Source organism: Rhea americana, unplaced genomic scaffold, assembly GCF_003343005.1.
Source record: "Rhea americana isolate MKP2758 unplaced genomic scaffold, rheAme1 scaffold_256, whole genome shotgun sequence".
Lineage (NCBI taxonomy): Eukaryota > Metazoa > Chordata > Aves > Rheiformes > Rheidae > Rhea > Rhea americana.
In genome coordinates, this window is record NW_028186375.1 from 441487 (window position 1) to 462891 (window position 21405).

A 21405-nucleotide genomic window follows, 5' to 3' on the forward strand; every position below is an offset into this window, starting at 1 on the left:
CCCCCCCCCCCCCCCCCGTTTTCCTTCTCAAGCTGGTACAGCAGACGGGGAGAAGCAGGTTTCAATGTCCTGCTATTGAAAAAATAAAGCGCTGCAGAAGGTTGGCGGGAGGGTGTCTGGACACAGTTTCCCGCTTTTCCGGACGGCTGCCGTGTAGTTGAGCAGAGCTGCAGCTCGGTATTTCACTCTTGTTTATGGTTTTACATATTTCGGCTCCTTTCAGATGCTTTGCTTACACGGGGAAAGATGGTTCTCTGGATAGCTAATAAGAGAGAAGACCTTTAGAATATTTACTTACTTCCTAAATTACACGAAGAAAAAACAACCTAACCGTTCCCTCTTGAAGGGAGCTTTATTTTTAAGTGAAAAGTCATTTTTTCCTCCTAATTCTGAGGAACTTCAGCTTCGAGTGAAGAATAACTCACGTACCATTTCTTGACAGCTGAGGAGCTGGTCTCGAACGCTGATTAGCACGTGGCTTTGCCATTCTTCAGAAGTGGAAGYGTTCTGTAATTGGAAACGTTAATTGCTGTTTTTAACTTGGTTAATTAGCATTGGCAGCCGTGCAGCGGCACGTCAAGAAACACTTTCAGATTTTACCTTTCCAGGGCTGCTAGCCGTAGAGGTTTTTCCTCCGTTAACCTGCGCCTCTCCCTCAGCGCTCCTCAGGGCCGCTGCCGAGCTGAGGCGGGGAAGGTGGCTGTTCGGGACACACGGAGGCGGTCAGGATACGAACGTTAACCAGCCTAACGGAGCGACGACAAAAAAAGAAAGGTTGCAGAGAAGTTTCATGTTTTTAAAAAGGCTGTTTCTTTCTAGGATCTACTACTTCCTCGTCAACACTTCACAACGAGGCGGAGGTGGGCGATGACGATGTCTTCACAGTAAGTACAGTTCACGTGACGTCCTTCTCCTTTACACCAGGGCCAGCTTTGCTCAGAGTTGGCTTCGGGCCGTAATCGTGTTTGGTCAAGGGGTGTGTTTTATTTAATGCAAGTATATCCTCTGCAGAAGGTAAACTTTTGCCTGCCTTTTACCAATAGCAAGAGCGTTGGGTTTCTCTTGGCTTCCCGTTGTCCTGTGAGAAGCACGAGAGAGCAGAGCAGATGTTCTCAGGGCTAGACCTGAGCAAATGGTACCCCTGACGTTTAACWCAGCCTGGTCCGAGTGGTATTTACGCCCCTTTCTTTCTCTCCTTCCCGCCTTAAGCAGCTTCCCCCAAAYTAGAGTCGGTGAGCGCTTCCCAGGCGCATGCTCAGGGAAGTAAAACGCTGAGGAGTTGCCTTTGTGGTAGCACCAGAAGTCAACCTGAAAGGTGTTTCGTTAGACTCGTGAGCATAGGGCGTTCAAACAAGTGTTTTTCAGCCGGAGGAGCTCAGCCTCGCGTGCAGCCTACCTACCCAGCAGCAGCTCAGGTAGCAGCAAGCTGCTCATATTTAGCTTGTGGTAACGTCTAAAACGCGTTTGGGAGCTTTTCAGAGACAGAAGTACGTTTTCAAAGCAAGCAAGCAAAAAAGCTGCGACTGCAGTCCGATCTCGGCTATTCCACGAGCAGGAAAATTATGCAATTGAGCTGGATGCAAATTTCAATTTGAAAAGGGGCGCGGGGAAGGACCACAAGAAGTTAAAAGGTGTTTTTTTTTTTTCCCCCCGGGGAGGGGTGCGGGGGTGGAGGGAGGGAACCTGAGCGGCGGGGCGGGGGTCCGGGCAGGTTTCCGGCGCGCTTCCAGCCGCTGCTGCCGGCAGTCGGCGTGTTGTTCGCATCTGTTCCTTTGTCGCGGCTCGCGGAGACAAACAACAGCAGGCCGGGTTAAAAGGTGATTTCCTGTGCTCCAGAGCTAAACTATCATTAGCAGCTGCTTCCCAACTACCTGCCAGCAGTGATTTACAGGGACGGGACGGGACGGGACRGGGGCCGCAGGGGAGGCCCCGCTGGAGCTGGAGCGGTTGGCCGTTCCGTGTGGTTTTGTCCCCAAAGTCGCAGGCGTCCCGGCGCTCTGCTGGGAGTGGAGGTGCTGCCGCACGGCTGCTCTGCGCCCGTGCGAAAGGAGTCTGGCGAAACGTGCCGTGTCCATCCCGGCGCGTGCCAGCTCCGGTGGGGCTAGGCACGGAAATAGTCAGCGCTGCAGCAATGAAAATAGCCACTTGAAGGGAAATACGGAAATAGGAAGGGATATTTTTACTCTGCTCAAACCAGTTGACATGCAGGGAGCTGGGCATGCTCGTGTGTTTCTCCACAAACTCGCTTTCCGTGGTCCGGCGTTGATCAAAACAAGGTTGCAAGGACATGGCCAAGTCTCTCGCCAGCGGCAGGTGGCTGTGCTTCAGGCTGAGGGGTTTGGGGTTTTTTGTCRTTACGGGTGGCTTTTGGGTGTTCCTGGGCCTGATTTTGGATGGTGTGTGAGAGGCGCTTACCCGGTGGTGGTGGTTCGTGTGRTGGTGTTGGCCAAGCTGTCAGGTCGGGGGTGGGTGTGTTGGAGCACTCCAAAAATCAGACCTCTGGTTTCAGGACCGTCTTTTTTCCCCCAATCTTTCTTCTCTGTTTTCTTAGGATGAAGTCTTGGCTTTCATTACAGCCTTTAAGCTCTTTGAAGTTCTTGACTATCCATTTATCTGGGAATCCTGGTGTATGATGGTGGAGTTTGAAATCTTCTGAAGCCAAAAATAACACACTGTAGCGTGGAGGGGTTTAAAATGAAAAAGATTGATAGAGATGTGATTTTTTTTTCCTCTTCAGTTTTATTCTTTCATGTACTTCTTTTTTTTTTTTTTTTTTTTTATACCAGTCCTTCATTTGTGTATAGTAGTCCATTTAGTCACCCTTGCATGCAGCCTCTGCTACCACCACTTCTAAACTCGCCTGTATATCCTTCCCCAGCCACAGCAATAGACTCCGGAGATATTTTTGYGCTTGCTTTAAAGAACAAATACGTTTGCTCTTTTTATTTCGTCAAGTAGCTGTTAACATCTTTGCAGTCCTCCCCCTCTCCCACACGTGCACGGATAAGCTGAACTGCGTGCAGCCGAATTTTCAGAAGCATCTGCAGGATTGAGTCATTTGCTCGGCCCTTTCCGCGTCTCTGAAAATCTCAGCTGCTGCCGCTGCGCTGCCGTCTCAAATACGTGCTCCRGGGTCCTGCCTCTCCTTGAAGATATTTCAGTCGCTTCAACCGCAGCAGTTCCAGACTCCGTATTTGTTGCTCAGCTTTATAGCAGGCGTCTGTATTGGCATTGGCACCGAGGCATCAGCTTAACAAAATATCCTTGCTGCACTGAAGTTCTGGCTGTAATATTCCTGTTGGTTATCAACTGAAGCGGGTTTTGTGCTATCCCTGGTCTTGTTAGGTGATGACTTCTGGCTTATTTTTGTGCATATAACTCGCGTGTTATCTGTTTTGTAGTTTATAGCCGAGAATGCAGCCCTCCCTCGGGATCCAGYGGCAGCGCAGGTTATTTGGTTTTTTGCCCCGAAGCCAGGGCTGTCCCTCAGGCCCTGAGTTACGGGGGACAAGCGGAAAAGGCGTGAGGCCACGGCTGCCGAAACGGGCCCGGACGCCCGCGTCCTGCCCTCGCGCCCCTTCCGGGTCTCTCCCGAGCGCCCCGGGGCCGGGCCGGCTCTGCGGCCCCGCTGGGAAGGAGCRTGGTCGCCTGCGCAGGCGGCGAGCAAAACCCTCTCGGCCAGAAGCGGGACGGAGTTTGGGGGAGCGCGGGGGAACGGTGGAGGAGCGGCGGGACGTCCCCTTGCCGGCTCAGCCGCTCCGTAGGGCGCTCCGGCCGTCTGTGTAACGTCACACCTCCTTCTGCCCCAGCTTCTCCGTCCCATTTTCCTGCCGCTGATCTTGCGCGGGTTAATGCAGCTTGTTTTCATGCAACGGGATTTTTTTTTTTTTTCCAAAGGGGGTGAGTTATCCGCAGCCGGGGCTGCGCTAGCGTTTCTTGGGAAGCACTGCCGGTGTCGGTGCCYGCGCCTCCACGGTGCCGACAAACTCATCTAGGTAGCGGTACCCCGCCTCTCGCTCCAGCACGCGCTCGTGGCTCTCATTCGGGAGYGTAGGTTGTATCTTCCAGACCAGGACTTTGCCATCTAATACCTTTTCCGTGAAGTAGGCCTGCAGTTACCAAACAAATTGACACAAACCTCTGTTCGGAAAACTGTACCTAATAGAGGAGAAAACAAAAGTATATAGAAGTAAATGTCAGTGACTTCAGGGAAAACACACTTATTTCTAAAATAAAATCTCCATTTAGAAGTTTTAACAATATGTAGTTGTGTTTCTTTAATTCTAGATCCTCAGTAGAGCCCATAAATGTTTTCCATATGTTAGCAAATAAATTTCTCCTGTCTTGTACATTATAAATCGTCCTCTCAAGAGATGCAATCTGAGTAAGACTAGCCATCCGTTCTGTCTCCACTGAGGGAAACATTGTCTTTGCAGCGGTCTGAGATTGCTCTGTTTGTCTTCATCAATCTGGCCTGCATCTTCAGCCTTCTTTAATTAACGGTCGTTTCAGAAATAATGTTTAATAAGGACCAAATATATTCTGTAGTTCCTCAGCCACAGAATTTGCCATATAATTGAGTTCTTGTGCAGAATTTTCTCTTTATCTCCACTTTTACTTTCAATTACAGATAATAATCCCATGTGACCATGAAATGAAAAACATGAATTGAGTCCAAGGAAAGAGAGGTCTGTGTCCTCCAGAGCCTGCAGAGTGCCTGCAGTGGTCTCTCGTAGCAAGCCACCGAAAAAGCGGAGATGTTCTTGTTGAAATCTCATGACAGTTCAGCTGAAATGTTGCTCATGTGTTTTTCGGATGAATCTGCAATCTTGTGCCTGCTTTAGTGCTGAAGAAAAGAGGCTGGCAGGAAGAGCAACAACTTCCATGTCAGTCCTGTTTTGTGAACGTAGAGGTGACTGCAGTACCCTTTTGGCTCAGCAGTAATGTGAGGGAGAAAACAAAAAAAAMCCCCAGCCTTACTGAGTTTAACACACATTATAATGACAGTCGTTTCACATAGTTAATAGTAATTTAAAATATAYATATACTAATTTTCCAATCTCTAAGATGAGGAAAATACGCCCCTACTTCACTAAAGTGTCGCGGACCGATCTTGCCACTGCCGGCACCGCCTTTTTTCTTCTACATGCATCTTGCTCTTCTGGGAAACCAGAGTCCTTGCGGTAGGATTTACACCTGGCTTGCAACGGGACGCGTCGGATGGGCGTTTTCACCACCGTGTTGTGTGCTTGGGGCGATCCTTCGCCCCTCCTGCCTTTTCCTCGACACGAACGCATGCTCATGCAAGGTTGCCGTGTGCTTGGAGGCTGCTGACAGACCTTCAGGAGTTGGGGACAGTTGCCTGCTGTCTGCTCTAGCCGTGCAGATTGCAGCAGATGTTAATGTTGCACTCTTCCTTGCATCTCTTATGGTTTCATAATTAAAAGACCAGATTTCTCCCCGCTGCCTTGCCACGAAACCTTTTCCCTACTTTCATCTCCCATGTGGGCCTCAAGTGTGTTACAGCCTCACTATTAAAATTTATAAGATTTATGTTAGTTAGATAAACACTAAATCTAACTTTTCTTACTGGCTTGGCCATTTCACATTCAGATGGTTCTTTTAAAGAACGGCTGCAGCTCTTTAAAGTAGAGATGTAGAAACCCAGTCCAATTTGGAATATATTTCAAATTGGATATGTATTTGGAATATGTTTGCAAGTTCTTGCAAGCTCTGTGTAGAGTTAGAGCATCTCTCATCTGACCCCTCCACGAAAACTGGTGGCACTGAGAGCCGAGAAGCAGTCGGTCACAAGACTTAGGGCACAAAACCTGAGGTGCGTGCGGGGACTGAGCAGGCGTAAGGAGATGGGGGAATGGCCGCAGCAGTAGGACCAGATGATGTTACCTGTTGCTGCTCGATAGGCAGCTGGGCTGTGCAGGCATGGCGAAAGGGTTCATTGCTCCCAGCCCCGTTCTCTGACGTTCAGTTTTGGGGCTTGCATCCTACGTAGCTAGTCTCACTCAGATTTTTTTTTTTAAAAAAAAAAATATATATATATATATATATTTGCCAAGAAGGCAAAAAAATATACATGTACCACCAGGCTCAGATCTCTTCCCTGCAAAAAAAAACTGCTCTGGCTTAAGTGAGAAGAAATGAGCTGAGCGAAGGATTATTCTCGTTGGTTGTAGCTGGTGTCCCAAGCGGTACGTAGCAGCRTGCTCATCAAAGTCCTACCCTTGAACGGGCCGTGCAACGCAACCGTAGCAAACGTTCGTTTTGTCTTAACACCGCTTTCGGTCCTCACGCTTCAGCACGAGAAAGTCYGCCTTGATCTGTTCCAGCAGACTGACTGCTAAGGTAGTTGTTGAGTCTAAAATAATTGGTTTATCYGTAGGTTGGGGTTTTRTTTGKKTTTTTTTTTCCTTCATCATATATAATAGTGTGTATCAGCTGGAATATTTGTCAGATAGATTCTTCCTGCTTTCCTACCAGGGCAGAAGCGTAGGGAGATGGCAGCAGAAGAGGGAAAAGGCCCTGAATATCCAGCCATTTTAAAACTAGATTTTTTTAAATCCTTTTTATCTCAATTTTCTTCAGGTTGACTTTGCCCATAACAAACCTATGTCAGTCAGTGGGATTGGTTAACAACGCACAGAGATCTTTCAGTAGGGAAAGTTGATTGGAAAGTTGTTCTGTGGTTGTCAYGTTTTTAACAGCGTTGAGTTTCTTCTCTTCCTTTGGAAGCTCCTATTTCTTTTAGGTTACGTCAGAAATTAAGCTGTTTATTTTTTTGCCATTTCTGCCAATGCAAGCAAGCTATACTTTCCATCGAATGAGGTTGTTGCTGAGACAGAGGTATGATTGGTGTGATCTGGGATGATAGTTGCTATTTTCTTCAATTCTTCAAAATTGAAGGGATAATTACGATCTACTTCAGCCTATAAATTGTCCTTATTCACTCGCAGCTTGCTGTGTGGACAGAATAAATTATGAAGATTACTGTGGTGTGAAAGTTGTGAATATACACATTACTTCAAATTTGTTTATTGCTACATATATTACAGATTCATGAGATGTAAATGACCTGAAGAACTAAGATGAACTGATAGCAGAGATAACCAGGGGGTAGAAATTAAGCTTTATTTGCTTTCTTGCAAAAACAGGAGGGAGGAACAGAGGTCTTGTACAATTTATTTTCTGCTTTCAGATTCATTTCTGGTGGGTAAAGCAGGCTTTTGTTCCAGGCGAGCAGGAATATGCAGTTTAACGCAATTCCCAAATGCACAGAAAGCTTCGRTTGCTTTGGCGCTATTTCAGTTTAGGGCTTTGAAACAAGAACACCTTCTTTTTTTAAAAAAAACCCCAAACTGTATTTGCCTGTTTTACTGCGTGCAGTCTTTGAATTTCTGAGTCCTTCGCAAAGACAGGACCGCCAAAGCAATGCTTCAGCGGTATTTACTCACAAACAGCCCTCTGCACTTTGCGGAGGGGACAAAAAATGTTTGCTTTACAACACTGGCTAGACCCAAAAGAAACGACGAGATTTTGTGCTGCAGTAGTCCAAATCAGGGAAATAGCCCTTTCCTGCGAATAACAGCCTACGGAGAGCTTGTGTCGTTTGGGGTGCGTGTGAAGAAAGGCAAAGAGCAGCTGTAATTCRGTAACAAATTATTAAGCAGGTAATATCTAGATTGCGCTCTTTTGGGTCTTACCATCACATAGTTCCTGCGTAGCTAATTATAGCAGTGATTTGGATGTGTCGAACTGCCTTGCCGGGAGCAAGCAATTTCTCTTGTCACAATCCTTTCTCTAAAGACCGTTTTTATAGTGTCTTTTCTGGCTTTATCCCCTTCCCACCTACAAACACGTTCGGTGCTGCAGCGGCATTGGGATATATCCTGCAGGAAACTGAAATACGATCTTCTGCTACGATGGAAGTTTCCTTGGAGCTGTGRCTTGCCAGAACTTGTAAGGGTTGCGATTTGTGCGCCGGCTTGGTGTTGTTTTATGTTCGATTTGCCCCYTTCCTCTTGCTCCAGCTGTTAAAAGGCAATTTTGTTAGTGGGTTTTTTGTGGTTGTTGTTTACTCTGTTTTTAACAGCTAATCCCCCCTCTCCCTGTGCTTAAATGACTAAACGACATGGTGGCATCTTATGGTGGCCAGCTCTTTTGGTTTTATACCATCCTCAGTACTTTTGGTTGTGTATAACCAGCCTGGTGTTTATTCAGGTCTTCTCCAAACTACCCAACGCCTRCTTTCTGGTAATACTCGATTACCGGAGACGTCTGGGCTAAAAAGGGTGTCAAAACACCTTTTTCAGAGCAAAGTGTCCAATGTGCCCTGCCTGCAGGAGCTGTTGCCCCCGGGGCGACTAGCGGGTCTCTGGCTAGCTAAAATTTTTGGCTAGTAGAAGAGCAGGAGCCGGATTTGCCCTTAGATGGGGACGCGAAGGCACCTGCACCAGCGCAGGTGGAGGCGGGCGCTGGGCGCGCTTCCGCGGCCGCGCTGCGCTGGGGCTGCGATGCTCTAACCTGGAAAAGAGGCAGCGGGTATTAGGCAGCGTTTGCCCTGGAGGGCAGCAGAAGACCTTTCCGGGCGTGCGGCCGACAGCGCCGGGGCGGGCTGGGGCGCCCCGCGGCGCGGGGGGATCAGGGGATCGCCCCGCGGCGCGGAGCGGGGCTGCGCAGCGGGCTCTGGCAGGGGGGCACGGCGCTGGGCCCCCCGGGGTGGCTTCCAGCGGGGAGACGAGGCGTCTGCGTCGCGGCGGCAGGGCTGACCCAGAAGCGCGGGGCRAAGGTGGACCCGGCGCGCGGCGGCTCGTGGCGGGAGCGGAGCAGAACCGCTCGGCAGGACGCAAGAGCGCGGGGAGCTCCAGAGGGACGCGTGCCGAGCGGCGCCGCGCGTGGTCGGCTGCACTCCGATACCCCCGTTCCCCTGCCCTCTCCTCCTTAGTGTGCTTTGCCAGGACTCTGCTCTCAAAATCTTGCAAAGATTTTTCCAAAAGTTACATCAGAAGCGATCGTAGCAAGCCGTTCCCTCATCCATCTCTGGCTCTATCTGCAGAAAAGAAAGCCCGAAATAAATAAGCACCATTGCATTTTTAAGCAAAGCCTGACATATTTGCAGTGCCTGTAAAGAGGGTATGCTAAAAGTTTGCATCAGCTGTTGACTTCTATTTTGGTGCTGGATTCCAGCGAAAATAGTGTGGACCGTCAGAACAGTGTGAATAAATGACCCCTAACTGATTCTTAAAATATCATACCAGCCTGCTGTGGGAAGTCTACGTTTAACTGTTTTTGTCCTTCTATCTGTAATGAAGTGTATTATACATGAGGAGCGTGCCCCTGAATTTAGAGGCTAAAGAGTTTAATTTGTACACAGCAAAGATATTAATGATGGATTAGCTGCACAAATTCTTTCAGCTCAGCTAATCTAGTTTTTGTTAGCGCTTTTTTTCCCCCCCTAATCTTATTTCCCCCTGCTTGGAAATATCTGTGTAGCAGCGCTGAGGTTCAGGAGTGGGTAATGTGGAGCCATCTGTTCCCGTCTGCGCCGAGAAGCAGCCCGAGCTCCCGCCGTCCTCTCGGCACGYGCAGCGTTTAACACCCCAGGCAGAGCTTCATTCCTTCATTTCCTAGTGTCCATATCGAGAAAAGCTTCTCGGAAGCGCGAGGTGTGCTAAGTTACCTGTTAACACCTTAGGATTAAGARCTGGCACTTGGCTAACTGACTGTAGCTCTGCTGACCAGAAGCATGTCAAAGACCCAGGATTTAAATAGGACCTGGTGTGCTTCTTCCCCTCTGGAAACCTCCCAAATTTTGCACATTGCTTTGCCTGGTACTGCCAGAAGTTTTGCTTGCCGACATCTGGATGGAGACTGCAGGTATGTAGCAAGGTCTGCATTCCCGCTGRGGCCATCATGTTCATCCCAGCATGGAGAAATCCAACCGGGCKATGATGAGGAGCACCTGGGGCTGGTAGTCTTGGAGGGGGTTCCTGTGTGGTGGTGTGCTTTTCTCATATAAGCACCTGATGCAAAGACTTCTTCTTGCTTTGAGCCAGTGGTGAAATAAAGGCAAGGTAGGGAAGGGAAGAAAATGCCAGGTGGACACCTTCACAGCTTCTGGTCTCTGGCAAGTCCATGACGGGAGACCATCTTGCTACTGCTCTGCTTTGACTCGCAGGTGTTTTTGGTTTTGCCTGCTGTTGCGGAGATGTCTGATGCCTTGGATCACAGGCGATTAGTTAAGACTATTACRATATGCAGCAGAGCTCAACGGAGGTTTCCTCCTTAGCACATCCATCTGCTTGCCACAGCATTTACCCGTGTCTGATTCTCATGTATTCTTCTTACTGCTCCAAGTGAGTCATTAAGTCACGTCTGTGGCACACGTAGAATTGACCGGTAATGCCTGAAGCAGGTTTCACGTGAGTTCAGTAGCGATGATCTCGTGCACAGAGTCCTTGCAAACGTTGCCTAAGTTGTGCTGACTTAAGGCAGCGAGGCCACCAGAATATTTCTGGCACTGTGTGTTACAACCACAAAAATCAAAATAATAATAATAATAATTAAGATAGCAGGGAAACTAGCTTGCCTTCTGCACTTCATTTGGGTATATTTGTGTAAATGGGGACTAGGAAGCAGTCCAAACGTTTGAGAAATTACAGCCCTCTTCTGGTCTTAGAAAATCTGAATCCGTGCTTATTGTCAGAGCTGTGTACAGCCAGCCTGTCTTTGAACTGGACTGGAATACGATCAAACGTGAAACTTTTCTGTAGGCTTTCTGTTAGGGACTGGAACTGGATTCAGCTCTGGTGGCCCTCAGTGGACGACAGAGCCGAAGCGTCTCYAGCGTCTGTGGAAGCTGCTTTCCTAAAGAAAATTACTGTCTGTAGTAAAGATGGTTCTGAGTGGCATAGAACAGGCAAATCTGACAAAAACATTTTCTTTCATGGATTCATTTTTTAATGACAAGTTAAAAGCTTGTGTTCAGGAGACAGAAGTCTAAAGTCATGAAGGTTTTCCACTACGAATTTTTTTTCTTTCAATATTTAAATGACCTGGCCTTGACAAATGGGCTATCCTGAATATACAGGGCATACTTAGAGGTAGTGTGAAAATGTGAACTGTTTCCCTTTTTAATTTCCTTGAACAGAGAAATAGGTGTTTTGACACAAACGCTGGGAATTTTGCCCTTGCCATTTCCATGAAATGCAGAAGTGCTGGTACGTGTGTCTTTAGGCTTAAAAAAGAATAAAGTTGRAGGGGGGAGGAGAAGACTTGTGCTTACAAGAGGAAGCTGAGGGATTTCTGGGAGATTCTTACTTTATACCGATTTCTTTGCAAATGTGGAAGTTTCTTTGCCCTTCGGAAAGGCCACAGTAACATAGCTTTTAGATTACTGTTAGGGCAATTACTTGTGAAACGACTTGTTCAACGTCGCGATGCTTTTATTCCCTCCCCACCTTGTGCGACCGTCAAAATCCCAAAGGGGGGGGGGGGAAAGAGAGAGAAAAAAAGAAATAATGTTCTCGTCCTGTTTGACCCACAGTTTYTCTTGATGGCAGACTTCCCGAGGCTGTAGCCGGCTGGGGGCCACAAGCCCCGCCGTTTCCCTCGGGCTGCTCCGCGCCGAGCGCCTTGCTTCGTCCTCGCCGGACGAGCTCCCCGTGGGTTTCGTAGCCACCCCGGGTGCTGCGCCGCGGTGCGGGTGAGACCAGCTTTGCGAAGCCCCSCCGCTCAGAGGCAGGGCGGTGGGGCCAGGTTAGTCGCCGGGAAAGAGGGGCAGGCGAAGGTTTCTTCTCCACGTCTGCTTCTGTGCTCGACGCTTATCTCAGAACGTGGCTTCGGCGCCCGATCAGGCAGCCGTCCGGGTGTGGCAAATCCGTTTCCACGAGAGGTAAACTGCAGTAAATGATTAACGTAATCTTCTGTACTAATGACTAGTTTGCTTGTTTGTTTGTTTTCTAATTTTATGAGCCGCTTCTTAAAATCTGAGGAAGAAAGAGAGATACTTTTTTTTTTTTTAATGGTCACAGTGCAATCATTTGCGTGTCAAAACGCAGTGCTTTTTTTCAAAGCGGCACAGGTGCTCTCTTAGATATGTATAGCTCACTTGCAAAAGGAAATGTGTAGCATGGGTTTTATAAAAAATGATCATGTTTCACGATTCTGTTATCCCAGCAGTGAAATCACAAGACTGTGTGAGCACTGTAGCAATGAAAAAGCTCAGGCATGTGCCAGGCAAAATTCTCAATTTAATATTGAAACCGGGTTTCAGTAGCGGACTTGCTGTTGCAGCAACCTCAGGTTTGGGTTCGTTTCCTTCTTCTGGCTACTGGGCATGTTTGAAGTAGTTTCTMCTCAAAAAATCTGGGAATGTTATAGCAAGACGGTACTTCTGCAACGGGTGGTGGTTTGGAACATTTTTCCCCGCCAGTGAAGCACAGCCTTGCCCGTGAGCCCATATTTGCTCTCGATTTAGTCCCACAGGTGAGCGTACCGCACTCGCGGGGTCTGCAGCGAGCCTCCCACGGCTCCCTGCACCGCCGTCCTCCCCGGGGGTAGAAAATCCCGGCTCAGGTGCAGCCTATGGGTTGGCGTTGCGGAGGTACTTGGGGATTATTTTTGTATAGTCGTGTGGGAGATGCAACCCTGTCTAACGTGCTCTAGGTGACCCTGCTTGAGCGGGGAGGTTGGACTGGGTGATCTCCAGAGGTCCCTTCCAACCTCAACCGTTCTGCGGGGCTGTGAACAGGACTCTTTTTCCGGGACCGAGCATCGCGCCTTTGATCGTCGGCCACTTATTTTCTTCCGAGCACTTCTGTACGGCTTTCTGAACCATGTTTTAACCATGGGCTCTGTCAAAAGTGCTTCCTGCTGTTTGTTTGAACCTCCTCTGAGCCCGCTTCGCTGAACGCCCCGCGTCCTTGTGCTCTGAAGGACCGTGAATTACCGCTTCCTACATTCCCGCAGCTCTGCCGACTCCGTAGGTTCCCTCTCTTTGCTCCCGTCCATCACCCCTTTCCCAGGTTGGAGAGACCCGGACTGCTTAGTCATCCAGAAGCCACCGCGTGCCTTTCGTTGTCCCGGCCCTTGCTCCGCGGGCTGTGCCGCGGTGGAAATGTCCTCACCGAGACGGGGCAGAGGGGGACAGAAGTGCGGACGGTGGTCGGGATCGGAGGTGCACCGCGGGGGTGTGCCGTGCCTTGGTGGTGGTCTCTGGGGTGCTGCTGCTGCCCTGATCTGCCGCAGCTGCCTCAGAGTGTATCRCTGTAGGAGTCAGATCRAGGTGCTTTCCTCTCTTGCCTCACTTCATACTGTGCTGRTTATTATTATTATTATTTTACCATCCATTTCCGCAGCATCATGAGRTTCTTGAGCAAATTTTAGGGCCAGCTTTCATTTATTCCTGCTGTGAATAACTCGGTCGCATCAGAAAACCTTGTCGCCTCCCTGTTCACCCTCTGCACAGATCATTTCTGCATAGGTTGCCCACCAGAGGTGTAGGTCCGGGGGATCCGGTGGTAACTTGCTGTTTGGAAAGAGGGGGCGTTTCCATCCTTTTCTATTCCAGTCTTTCAACCACTCATTCCCATGCAGTGCRAGCCATCTGTTGTCTCCTACAGAAGCTTGAAGCTTTGATGATGAACCCTGCTGGGAAATAGCCGTGCTCGTCTCAGCTCTCAGTCAGCRAGGTGTCCCCGCAGAGACTTGATTTTTCAACCAGTTGCTTTTAGCGTTATGGACCAGGAGGCAGCKTTAACTAGTTTACAGCAGAGCAAACAGAGACCTGGTCTTGGACAGCTTTCCTTCTGCCTTCCTGGGCGCTCGCAGAAGTGTTTGTGTTGGCAAGGCGCCCYGCTAATCTGAGGACATTGAATGTGTAAATGAAGCCATTTTTAATAAGGTTAAAGCGGAGGCCCGGGCTGCAGCCTCTCTGGTATGCTGCAAACAGGTTTCGTAGCTGTGCCGACGCACGTGGGGGARAGGGCTTGGTCGCCCTGCCGGGTCTGGAGGAGAGCGAGGTGGGGAAGCAAGCTGTGCACCTCAGGATCGAGCAAGAYGAAAATCGCTGCAGCCACTTCTGCCAATTACCTCTTGCAGAAATACTGCACTTTTATTTTGAAATGTTCCCAAAATGTGCTAGATACTGTAAGAACTGAAGTTACAGGCACAAGGGTTAGTTGAAAAGTGTTTAAACTCAGGATGTGAAATGCTTATGTCTAACAAGTTATGAAGGCTGGGTTGGTGAAACCCAAAGGTCCRAATGCCAGTGCCATTTACACTTCGTCGGTGGCGTTCACGTCTGTCTTAAGAGGTGTTCTGCTTCTTGAGTGCTTAGCCTTGGTCAGAGAAAACGCATGCATGGAAAGTCTGTTTGCAGTCATCCTGCCRCTTGTGCTCTTCAGCTAACCCAGCCTGATCTCACATCATCCTGCAAATGTGCTTTTGACAAAATAAGGTGGGAGTTGAGCGCTTTTGAGTGCCGTGTGTTTCGGGTTGTAAGGTGTTGAGGTGTGCTTCCCTTTGGATGGAGTCGTGCAAAGCTCTTGCATTCTTGGGGTAAAAGACRTGTCTGGTGCAATTCACTGGAAAATAATACTTATAGACTGCATTCTTGACAAGGAGAGAAAGTTTTTCGGGTAAAAGTAATATTCTAATAAGGGRAATAAATATATTTTGAGGCTGCAGGTACTGGCAGTGGCATATTATTACATGATATTTCACCCTTTTGCGATTGTTTTTGGGTAATGACATAACTAAATCGCCTGAAGAAAATAAGGACTGTGAGCTAGGAATGTATAACAAGACAAGAAGTAACACACATTGCACGTTAGAGATTAGTGACCAAGCAAGAAGAAAAAAAAAGTAAGCTTTAAAGGAAAGTTGGATGTTTAAGTAGCTTGTGATGAATTGGAATTCAGCGAGTGTTTGGAGAAGAGCATGAGAAGACRTTTTTGACTTAGTGGGACGCCTGCAGGTTAATAAAATTAGCAGAGTTTTTTCAGCCTGGGTGACTAGTGGATTCTGCCTGAGCGTGCCCGCACGGCTGACATGATTGCATCATTTTAAGGAGTTTAACTTCGCTGTTTGGATGTAGCATCCAGTGTGAACGYTCGCCTGCCTGCAGTGCCCAGGACAGCAAATACCGTGCCAGGCGAATGCAAGTGGTGTGAGCGCATATGTCACTGGCTAGCTATGCCGTATTTTATTTTTCCATGTGTGTGGCAACGGTTTTTATGGCCTGGCAACAGATCTGCCTCTTTCAAGAATTTTATGGGAAGCTTTACGAAGCTGCTTGCTCTGAGGTRTTGCCAATATTGCAGGTGTGTGCGAAGTCAGTGAGTGGCAAAACATCTCTTTTAACGCCGTGTGCGATAACAGCTGCAGGTGTGACAATTTTTTTTCCCCTTTCCATTGAAAACAGTATGCTACAGATAGTTCCTCGAACTCCTCCCAGAAAAGGGAACAGCCTGTGCGAACGCTGGCTTCTCCGACATCCTGCGAACATCGAAGAATTTGCACTCGTAGCCACCTTCACGACCATTATAGCTCTGACCACTACCATCTCGAACAAGTAAGCTTTCTTTTTGCTCTTACCACTGGAAGGGCTGCGTCCGTCGTAGCTCAGGCTGTGAAAGCTTTGTCCCCACGACATCCTTCAGAAGATCCCCTGCCTTCCTCCCCTGCTCCTTCTCTGTTAGCTTTAAAAGGCTTCTAGTTATTGAAAAAATAAATAAAAGTTTACGCTGGGATTTAATGTTACCTTGTACTACTTGCCAGCAGGCTGTCGTAGCTCTGTGGTAGGCGCATGCCTTCTTGAGCCAAAGACTGGAGCTTGGTGATGGTGCCCAGGAATTGGTGACTACCTTGTACCTGGGTGGTGACTATAGCTCTGGGACCATTTTCTTTCAGAAARTTGAAATATGGGGAAGAGCAGAACTTTTACCCTGCTACTGCAGAAAGTGAGGCACTCGGTGAAGTTGCACTGATTCACTAGTTTTCTTAGTCGCAGCAAAATAAAGTGAATACAAACAAAAAAGGACAAAACCGTTAAATATTGGCTTTTTTATTAAGCAGTTTTAAAAATACTGAGGAGAAGGTGATGAAAAAGTGTCATATATCTCCAATGTAATAACTGGTTGTCTGTTTTCTCCCTCCTTTCCCCCGCCACCCCGCTTCCACAGTCAGTACCGCGGTCCTATCGGCACGTCAACTTCCCAGATGACGATGAGGAGATCGTGCGCATCAATCCTCGGGAAAAGATTTGGATGACCGGCTATGAGGACTATCGCCATGCCCCAGCGCGAGGAAAGAACTTTGATCCTGACGACATGGACTCCTACGTACGTTTTGCCAAAAGCGAGGCCTCCAAACACGAATACACTTACCCCTACATAGACAACTCAGACTTTGACCTGGGTGAAGATATCAAGGGTGCTGTGATAAAGACTCAACCTGTCAAATTCAAAGCCAGGCGGAAGGAGGATGGCGAGCGATCACGCTGCGTGTACTGCAGGGACATGTTCAACCACGAGGAGAACAAACGGGGCCAGTGCCAGGATGCTCCGGACCGCGTCAAGACTTGCATCCATCGAGTGAGCTGTATGTGGTGCGCGGACACTATGCTCTATCACTGTATGTCCGACCCAGAAGGAGACTATACGGATCCTTGCTCGTGTGACACCAGTGATGAAATGTTTTGCCTCCGGTGGATGGCCCTTATCGCCTTGTCTTTCATCGCTCCATGTATGTGCTGTTACTTGCCGCTTCGGGCTTGTTACCACTGTGGGGTCATGTGCAGGTGCTGTGGTGGAAAACACAAAGCTGCTGGATGACTACGGATGAGTTGCAAGCRTTATGTTTTTCCTGTAGTTCAAGGAACACGTTGGTTTGGGAGCATCGAGATCACTTACTTTGATGCAGCCACTGTGCCCAACAGCATCCAGAAACCACCGGTTTGGATCACTTTGCCTTTGGTCGCCGGGGGCTCACACTGCATTGATTTGCTCATCAAGTGTTCTAACTAACTAATCTACAGCATAGACTTTTGTATTATTACTCTGTAATCAAACAGACTGTCATGTACATGTTTATATTATTATTTTTTTTCCAGTTAAAATGAGTTTGAGGAAAGAACTGCTTGCAATGGTGGTGGATTGTAGAACATCTCCAGGTGGTGTCCGTCTTGCCTCTGCTTGAGCAGCACCATCGCTGTGTCAGCGAGCTCGGCATCTCTAGAAGCGGGGTGGTGTCGCAGAACGAAATCGCGCTTGGAAGATAGTGTAACTTGCAGTCAAGTTACTGTGTGTATAGAAGGCGTGCTAGTAACAAACTTGTACCACAACACAGTATTTCTGTCACCGGTTTTCTTCTCCCCCCCCTTTCTTTTTTTTTGTCCTGTTTTCAAGCCAGAATAGCCACCTAAGCTGCAGTTTTTCTCTTAGAGTCCATCGTCATTTCCTTCAGCAAACATCTTAAATTATTGCTCTGTTCTTAAACAGAAAGCAGGGCTCAGTTACCGTAGTCACGTAACCATTGAGAACCTGGTAGTTCTCCTTACCTGTAATCATTTCAGACCACTACTTGAAAGGGAAACGTAAGTTTTAGGGTGTTTTTCCCTAAATACCATTGAAAAAAAATCTGTATCTCCAGAGTTCTGCCAAAAAGAGGGGAACGTCTTCATTAGGCAGCCATGTAATGATTTGAGAATAAAACACTAAGATGGTAGAGGGGTGACATCGTCATGATGCGAGGAGTGATTTACCAATGCAACCTCAAGAGCACTGTTATAATCCRTGGCAGTTCTGGGGAAATGCTGCATTAAGTGGTGGGTTGTCAGGAAAAAAGAGTTTGTTTATGTATGTCGTGTGTGTAGCACRCGAGCGTGAGAACGTAGCGCATTCGCAGCAGGAGCTACATTTAGCATTTCTGAGCAGGTATTTTAAATGGAAAGCCAGGATGTTCACCACCACTTTAATTCCCTGATTTACAGTCCCAGTCCTCCAGATGCCTACGTGCGTCCCAACTTCTTGCATGTGTAACCACCGTTTCTGTGATCCTGCGCGTTGGATTAAGCAYGAGTCTTCGCAGGAACCAGAGCAAAGTGTTGCCCTCGCTTCCCCCTCCCCAGTTCACCACCCAGCTTTATCAAGTGGATGCCTAAGGTGCATACAGCGGGATAAAAATACTTTAATTTTTCTTTTTTTTAATGTCATGTCGTCTTGTGTACAAGGCTTGTAATTAGCTGGAAAAAGAGTATTTTTCTAATATATTACAAGGAATAGCCAAATAATTTTTATTAAAAAAAATGATTTAGCGCAGTGAGCTCTAACTAGCATAGTACAATCTGAATCCTTTGAGGCAGCTAGGGATTGGCTTGTCCAAGCTGGCACTGCTGTTCCTGCCATAATTTCTTTCTGCAGTAAATTGCCAGTGGGTGCATGTCCTTTCCCTCCCTCTATTGCACATTGACATCAGTCTTAAAAGAGAGGTTTTTTGGGTTTCTTTCTTTTTTCTTCCTTTTTTTTTTTTTTTCGCCAAATAAGTGTAAGGAATGCTTGCCATCGTTCTCGGTGGAACGTCCCGACAGTTCCTCTGAGAGTTAATCACAGCTTTTTAGTAAACCGTGATTTAAGTATGCAACRTGCTTACACCCCATAGAGTTTGGTAGGCTTAATTTGTAGCAGTCACTGGGGGTTTTTTGGTTGGGAAGGGAAAAAAAAAGAAATGCTAATGGAAAAGGGATGGAGTGTTACACTCTTGGTGATATGTCTGGGTTTACCGAATGGAATATAAATATTTTGTGCCTAATAGCAGTTGACAAATCTCTCAATGGTGTCTAGTAAACATCAAGCCAGCCTCAAAAGAACTATAGTGGAACAACCTTTTCCTTTTACTTCTGTTCTCAAAGTTGTTTCATATAAACAAATATCTGTAAGATCTTCTCTCTATAAAGCACAACACTACAAAAAGATCTTGCAGCTTTTTGTCCAGTCCTGAAGTGCCCCTATTTATTTAAGTAAAGTAGACATACTCCAAGCCTTTCTGTATGTCTGAAAATAAAAAAATTTTTAAAGCCCTCTTTTTTTTTTTCCTCCTTCTTCTCCTCTGGGGTTTTTGTATTACTTGTAGATTTTGCTGCGTGTGTTATTTGGTTTGTGAAGGCAGTGGTGTAAGGGCACAATGCTAGAAATGGGTGTTTTCTGTAAATATTTCTCCTTACTTTCCACACTGCTGCTGAACAGTGTGTAGCGGTCTCCCAGTCAGCTTTGCAATACTGACATCAATCATTTGAGAGAAATTATTCAGATTTTATTTTTGTATCTGTGGTAACAAAACATTAACCAAATTTTTTTTTTTTTCTGTTGTGGGAAATTTTTTTCAAGCTATTGCTCACATTAACAAATTAAAGTGCCTGAAGCCTCATCATTATTGTATCTATATACTAAAAGTTAAAACCCTGTTGTATTGATTTTTATAAGCCTTTTTACCTCCGTGTAAAAAAAAATATATATATACAAGTGTATGATGTACATTTTAGTTCTTAACTTCTTTTTTTATTGTTTCTAATATGTATGATCAGTGTAGCTATTGCTTTAAAAAATGTACCATGTAAATATAAATACATCATATCGAAACGACGCCGTCGACGTCATTATTTGCCGACGGGGAAAAGGCGGAGGGGAAGCGAAACCCGCCTGGCAAATCCGGGGCGGGCGGGTGGGTTTCTTTTTTTGGAGAAGCAGCRGCTGGTTACGTCCAGCTCCAGCATCCCGGCGCTCGGGCGCTCCTGGCGCGTGCCGCAGCATTGCCGTCCCCGCGCCGTTCCCGCCCGGAGAAGCCCGGTCCGGAGCAGCCGGACGCCGGTGAGGTCCCGGCGCTCCGGGCTCCTGGCAGCGCTGATGAAAGCCGAGTTGGCAAGTGCAACCTGYGCCCGCGTTCTGCAGAAGTGCTGGCCGAGACGCGAAGGAAAGAGCTTTTCTTTCCTTCGTGCGYGCAGCCCGAAGGAGCCGCACGCTGCCGGTTTCATCCCAGGTGCTGAGAACCGTGTCTGAGCGGGGCAAACCGCCGGGGTTTTGAGCTTGTTTCAGAGAACCTCTCGTAGCTGAGAAAGCCGGGCCGAACGCGGGCGCAGGACAGCCGCTCCGTCCGGATGTGAAGTATGAGCAGCGACACCAGCTGCTCTCCTTTCGGGGGCCCCACGCTCCCGGGGWGACGGGGGAAGCCCAGAAATGGGGTTTGTTACCCTCCCCGGTGCCCCAGCTCCCCAGGTCGCTCTTTGAGGAGCTGGGCTTGACCTTGGAGCCACTTTGTGCGCGAGAGCATCCCACCGGCAGCTCTGCTTGGACCTTCTCAAACCAGCTGGGAGACCACAAAGGGGTTCAAGGAGGAGTAAGGCGCTTCGACTTCAAACCCAAAGCTGGCAGGGACAGCGCCTGGGGTGCTGGTCTCTCGTTCCTGGCAGCTTGCTGGCTTCCCAGTGGAGTCTTTCAACTATTAGGCTGAATTTCCCACCGAGGACGTGCAAAGGCACCGGTGCGATACCATCCGTGAGGAAAAGGGCCCGCAGCAAAGCCGCCTCCCCGAAGGGTCTGTCCTCGCAAACCCGCTCCCACCCCGACRTCCCTAAGAGCTGGCACCATCAGAGCTCGGTCTACGGCCACGGTCCTGCAGGAAGCGGTCGCAAAGCTACGGCACGGCGCGATGTCTAAGAAGCTGGTCCTGCTGGGGATGTGAGCACAAGCTACGATGACCATTTTCCACTCTGGGTGCCTAACATCTCTCACTACTAGGAGTATCTTTCCAGCTATGAAATTAAATTACAGTCGCTGGAAAGTCGATGATTGCAAGAAGTTTTTCCCTAGGTTCTTGCACAATGAGAAAGGTCCCCGGGCTCCAAAAGGCTTAAGATGTCCGAGTCTTGCTGCAACCCGAAGGGCACAGCCCACGGACTTCATAAATTAGCACATCTGGATAACGACACATCAGCTCCACAAGCCTCTGAAATAGGATCGCCTGTAACGCCCACCGCTGGCTAACGAAGGCCTGGTTGGCTTTGGCTTYACCAAACTAAGCAGCACAAACTTGCCGGTAGTTACACAGGGGATTTCCCAAACGGCAGTGGAAAGCAGCCCTGATTCCAGAAGAAATGTGCATCTTTTCATGCCGGTATCTGAACCAAAGCCATGGCTCRGGGGAGCCTGCTGCTAGGAGCAGATGCCGCTCAGGTGTGGGTCCCGGCGGCCGAGGGCTGCAGACAGGCTCCTGCTGGAGTCGCTGAGCGGCAGTCGCTGGGACCCGTCCTGCGTTCCTTCGCAGGTTTGAGTCCAGCTTAGGGAACCRTTGCCTGCTTTGGCAGTTTCGGGCTTACACATTGCTCAGCTTCGTGTA

At 48.2% G+C, this 21405-nt stretch overlaps 1 protein-coding gene across 3 annotated transcripts in view; it reads left to right on the forward strand.

Annotated features, from left to right (window-relative positions):
* The window catches only part of SPRED2 (sprouty related EVH1 domain containing 2), a 47549-nt gene extending 27900 nt beyond the window's left edge, over positions 1–19649 (forward strand). For all 3 annotated transcript variants that reach the window (XM_085307259.1, XM_085307257.1, XM_085307258.1), the window contains 3 exons: positions 820–884; positions 15440–15589; positions 16200–19649. In XM_085307259.1, the coding sequence (XP_085163385.1) occupies positions 820–884; positions 15440–15589; positions 16200–16850 (866 nt within the window). In that variant the 3' untranslated portion in view covers positions 16851–19649. The remainder of the gene's footprint in view (positions 1–819; positions 885–15439; positions 15590–16199) is intronic.
* The last annotated feature ends 1756 nt before the right edge of the window (positions 19650–21405 follow it).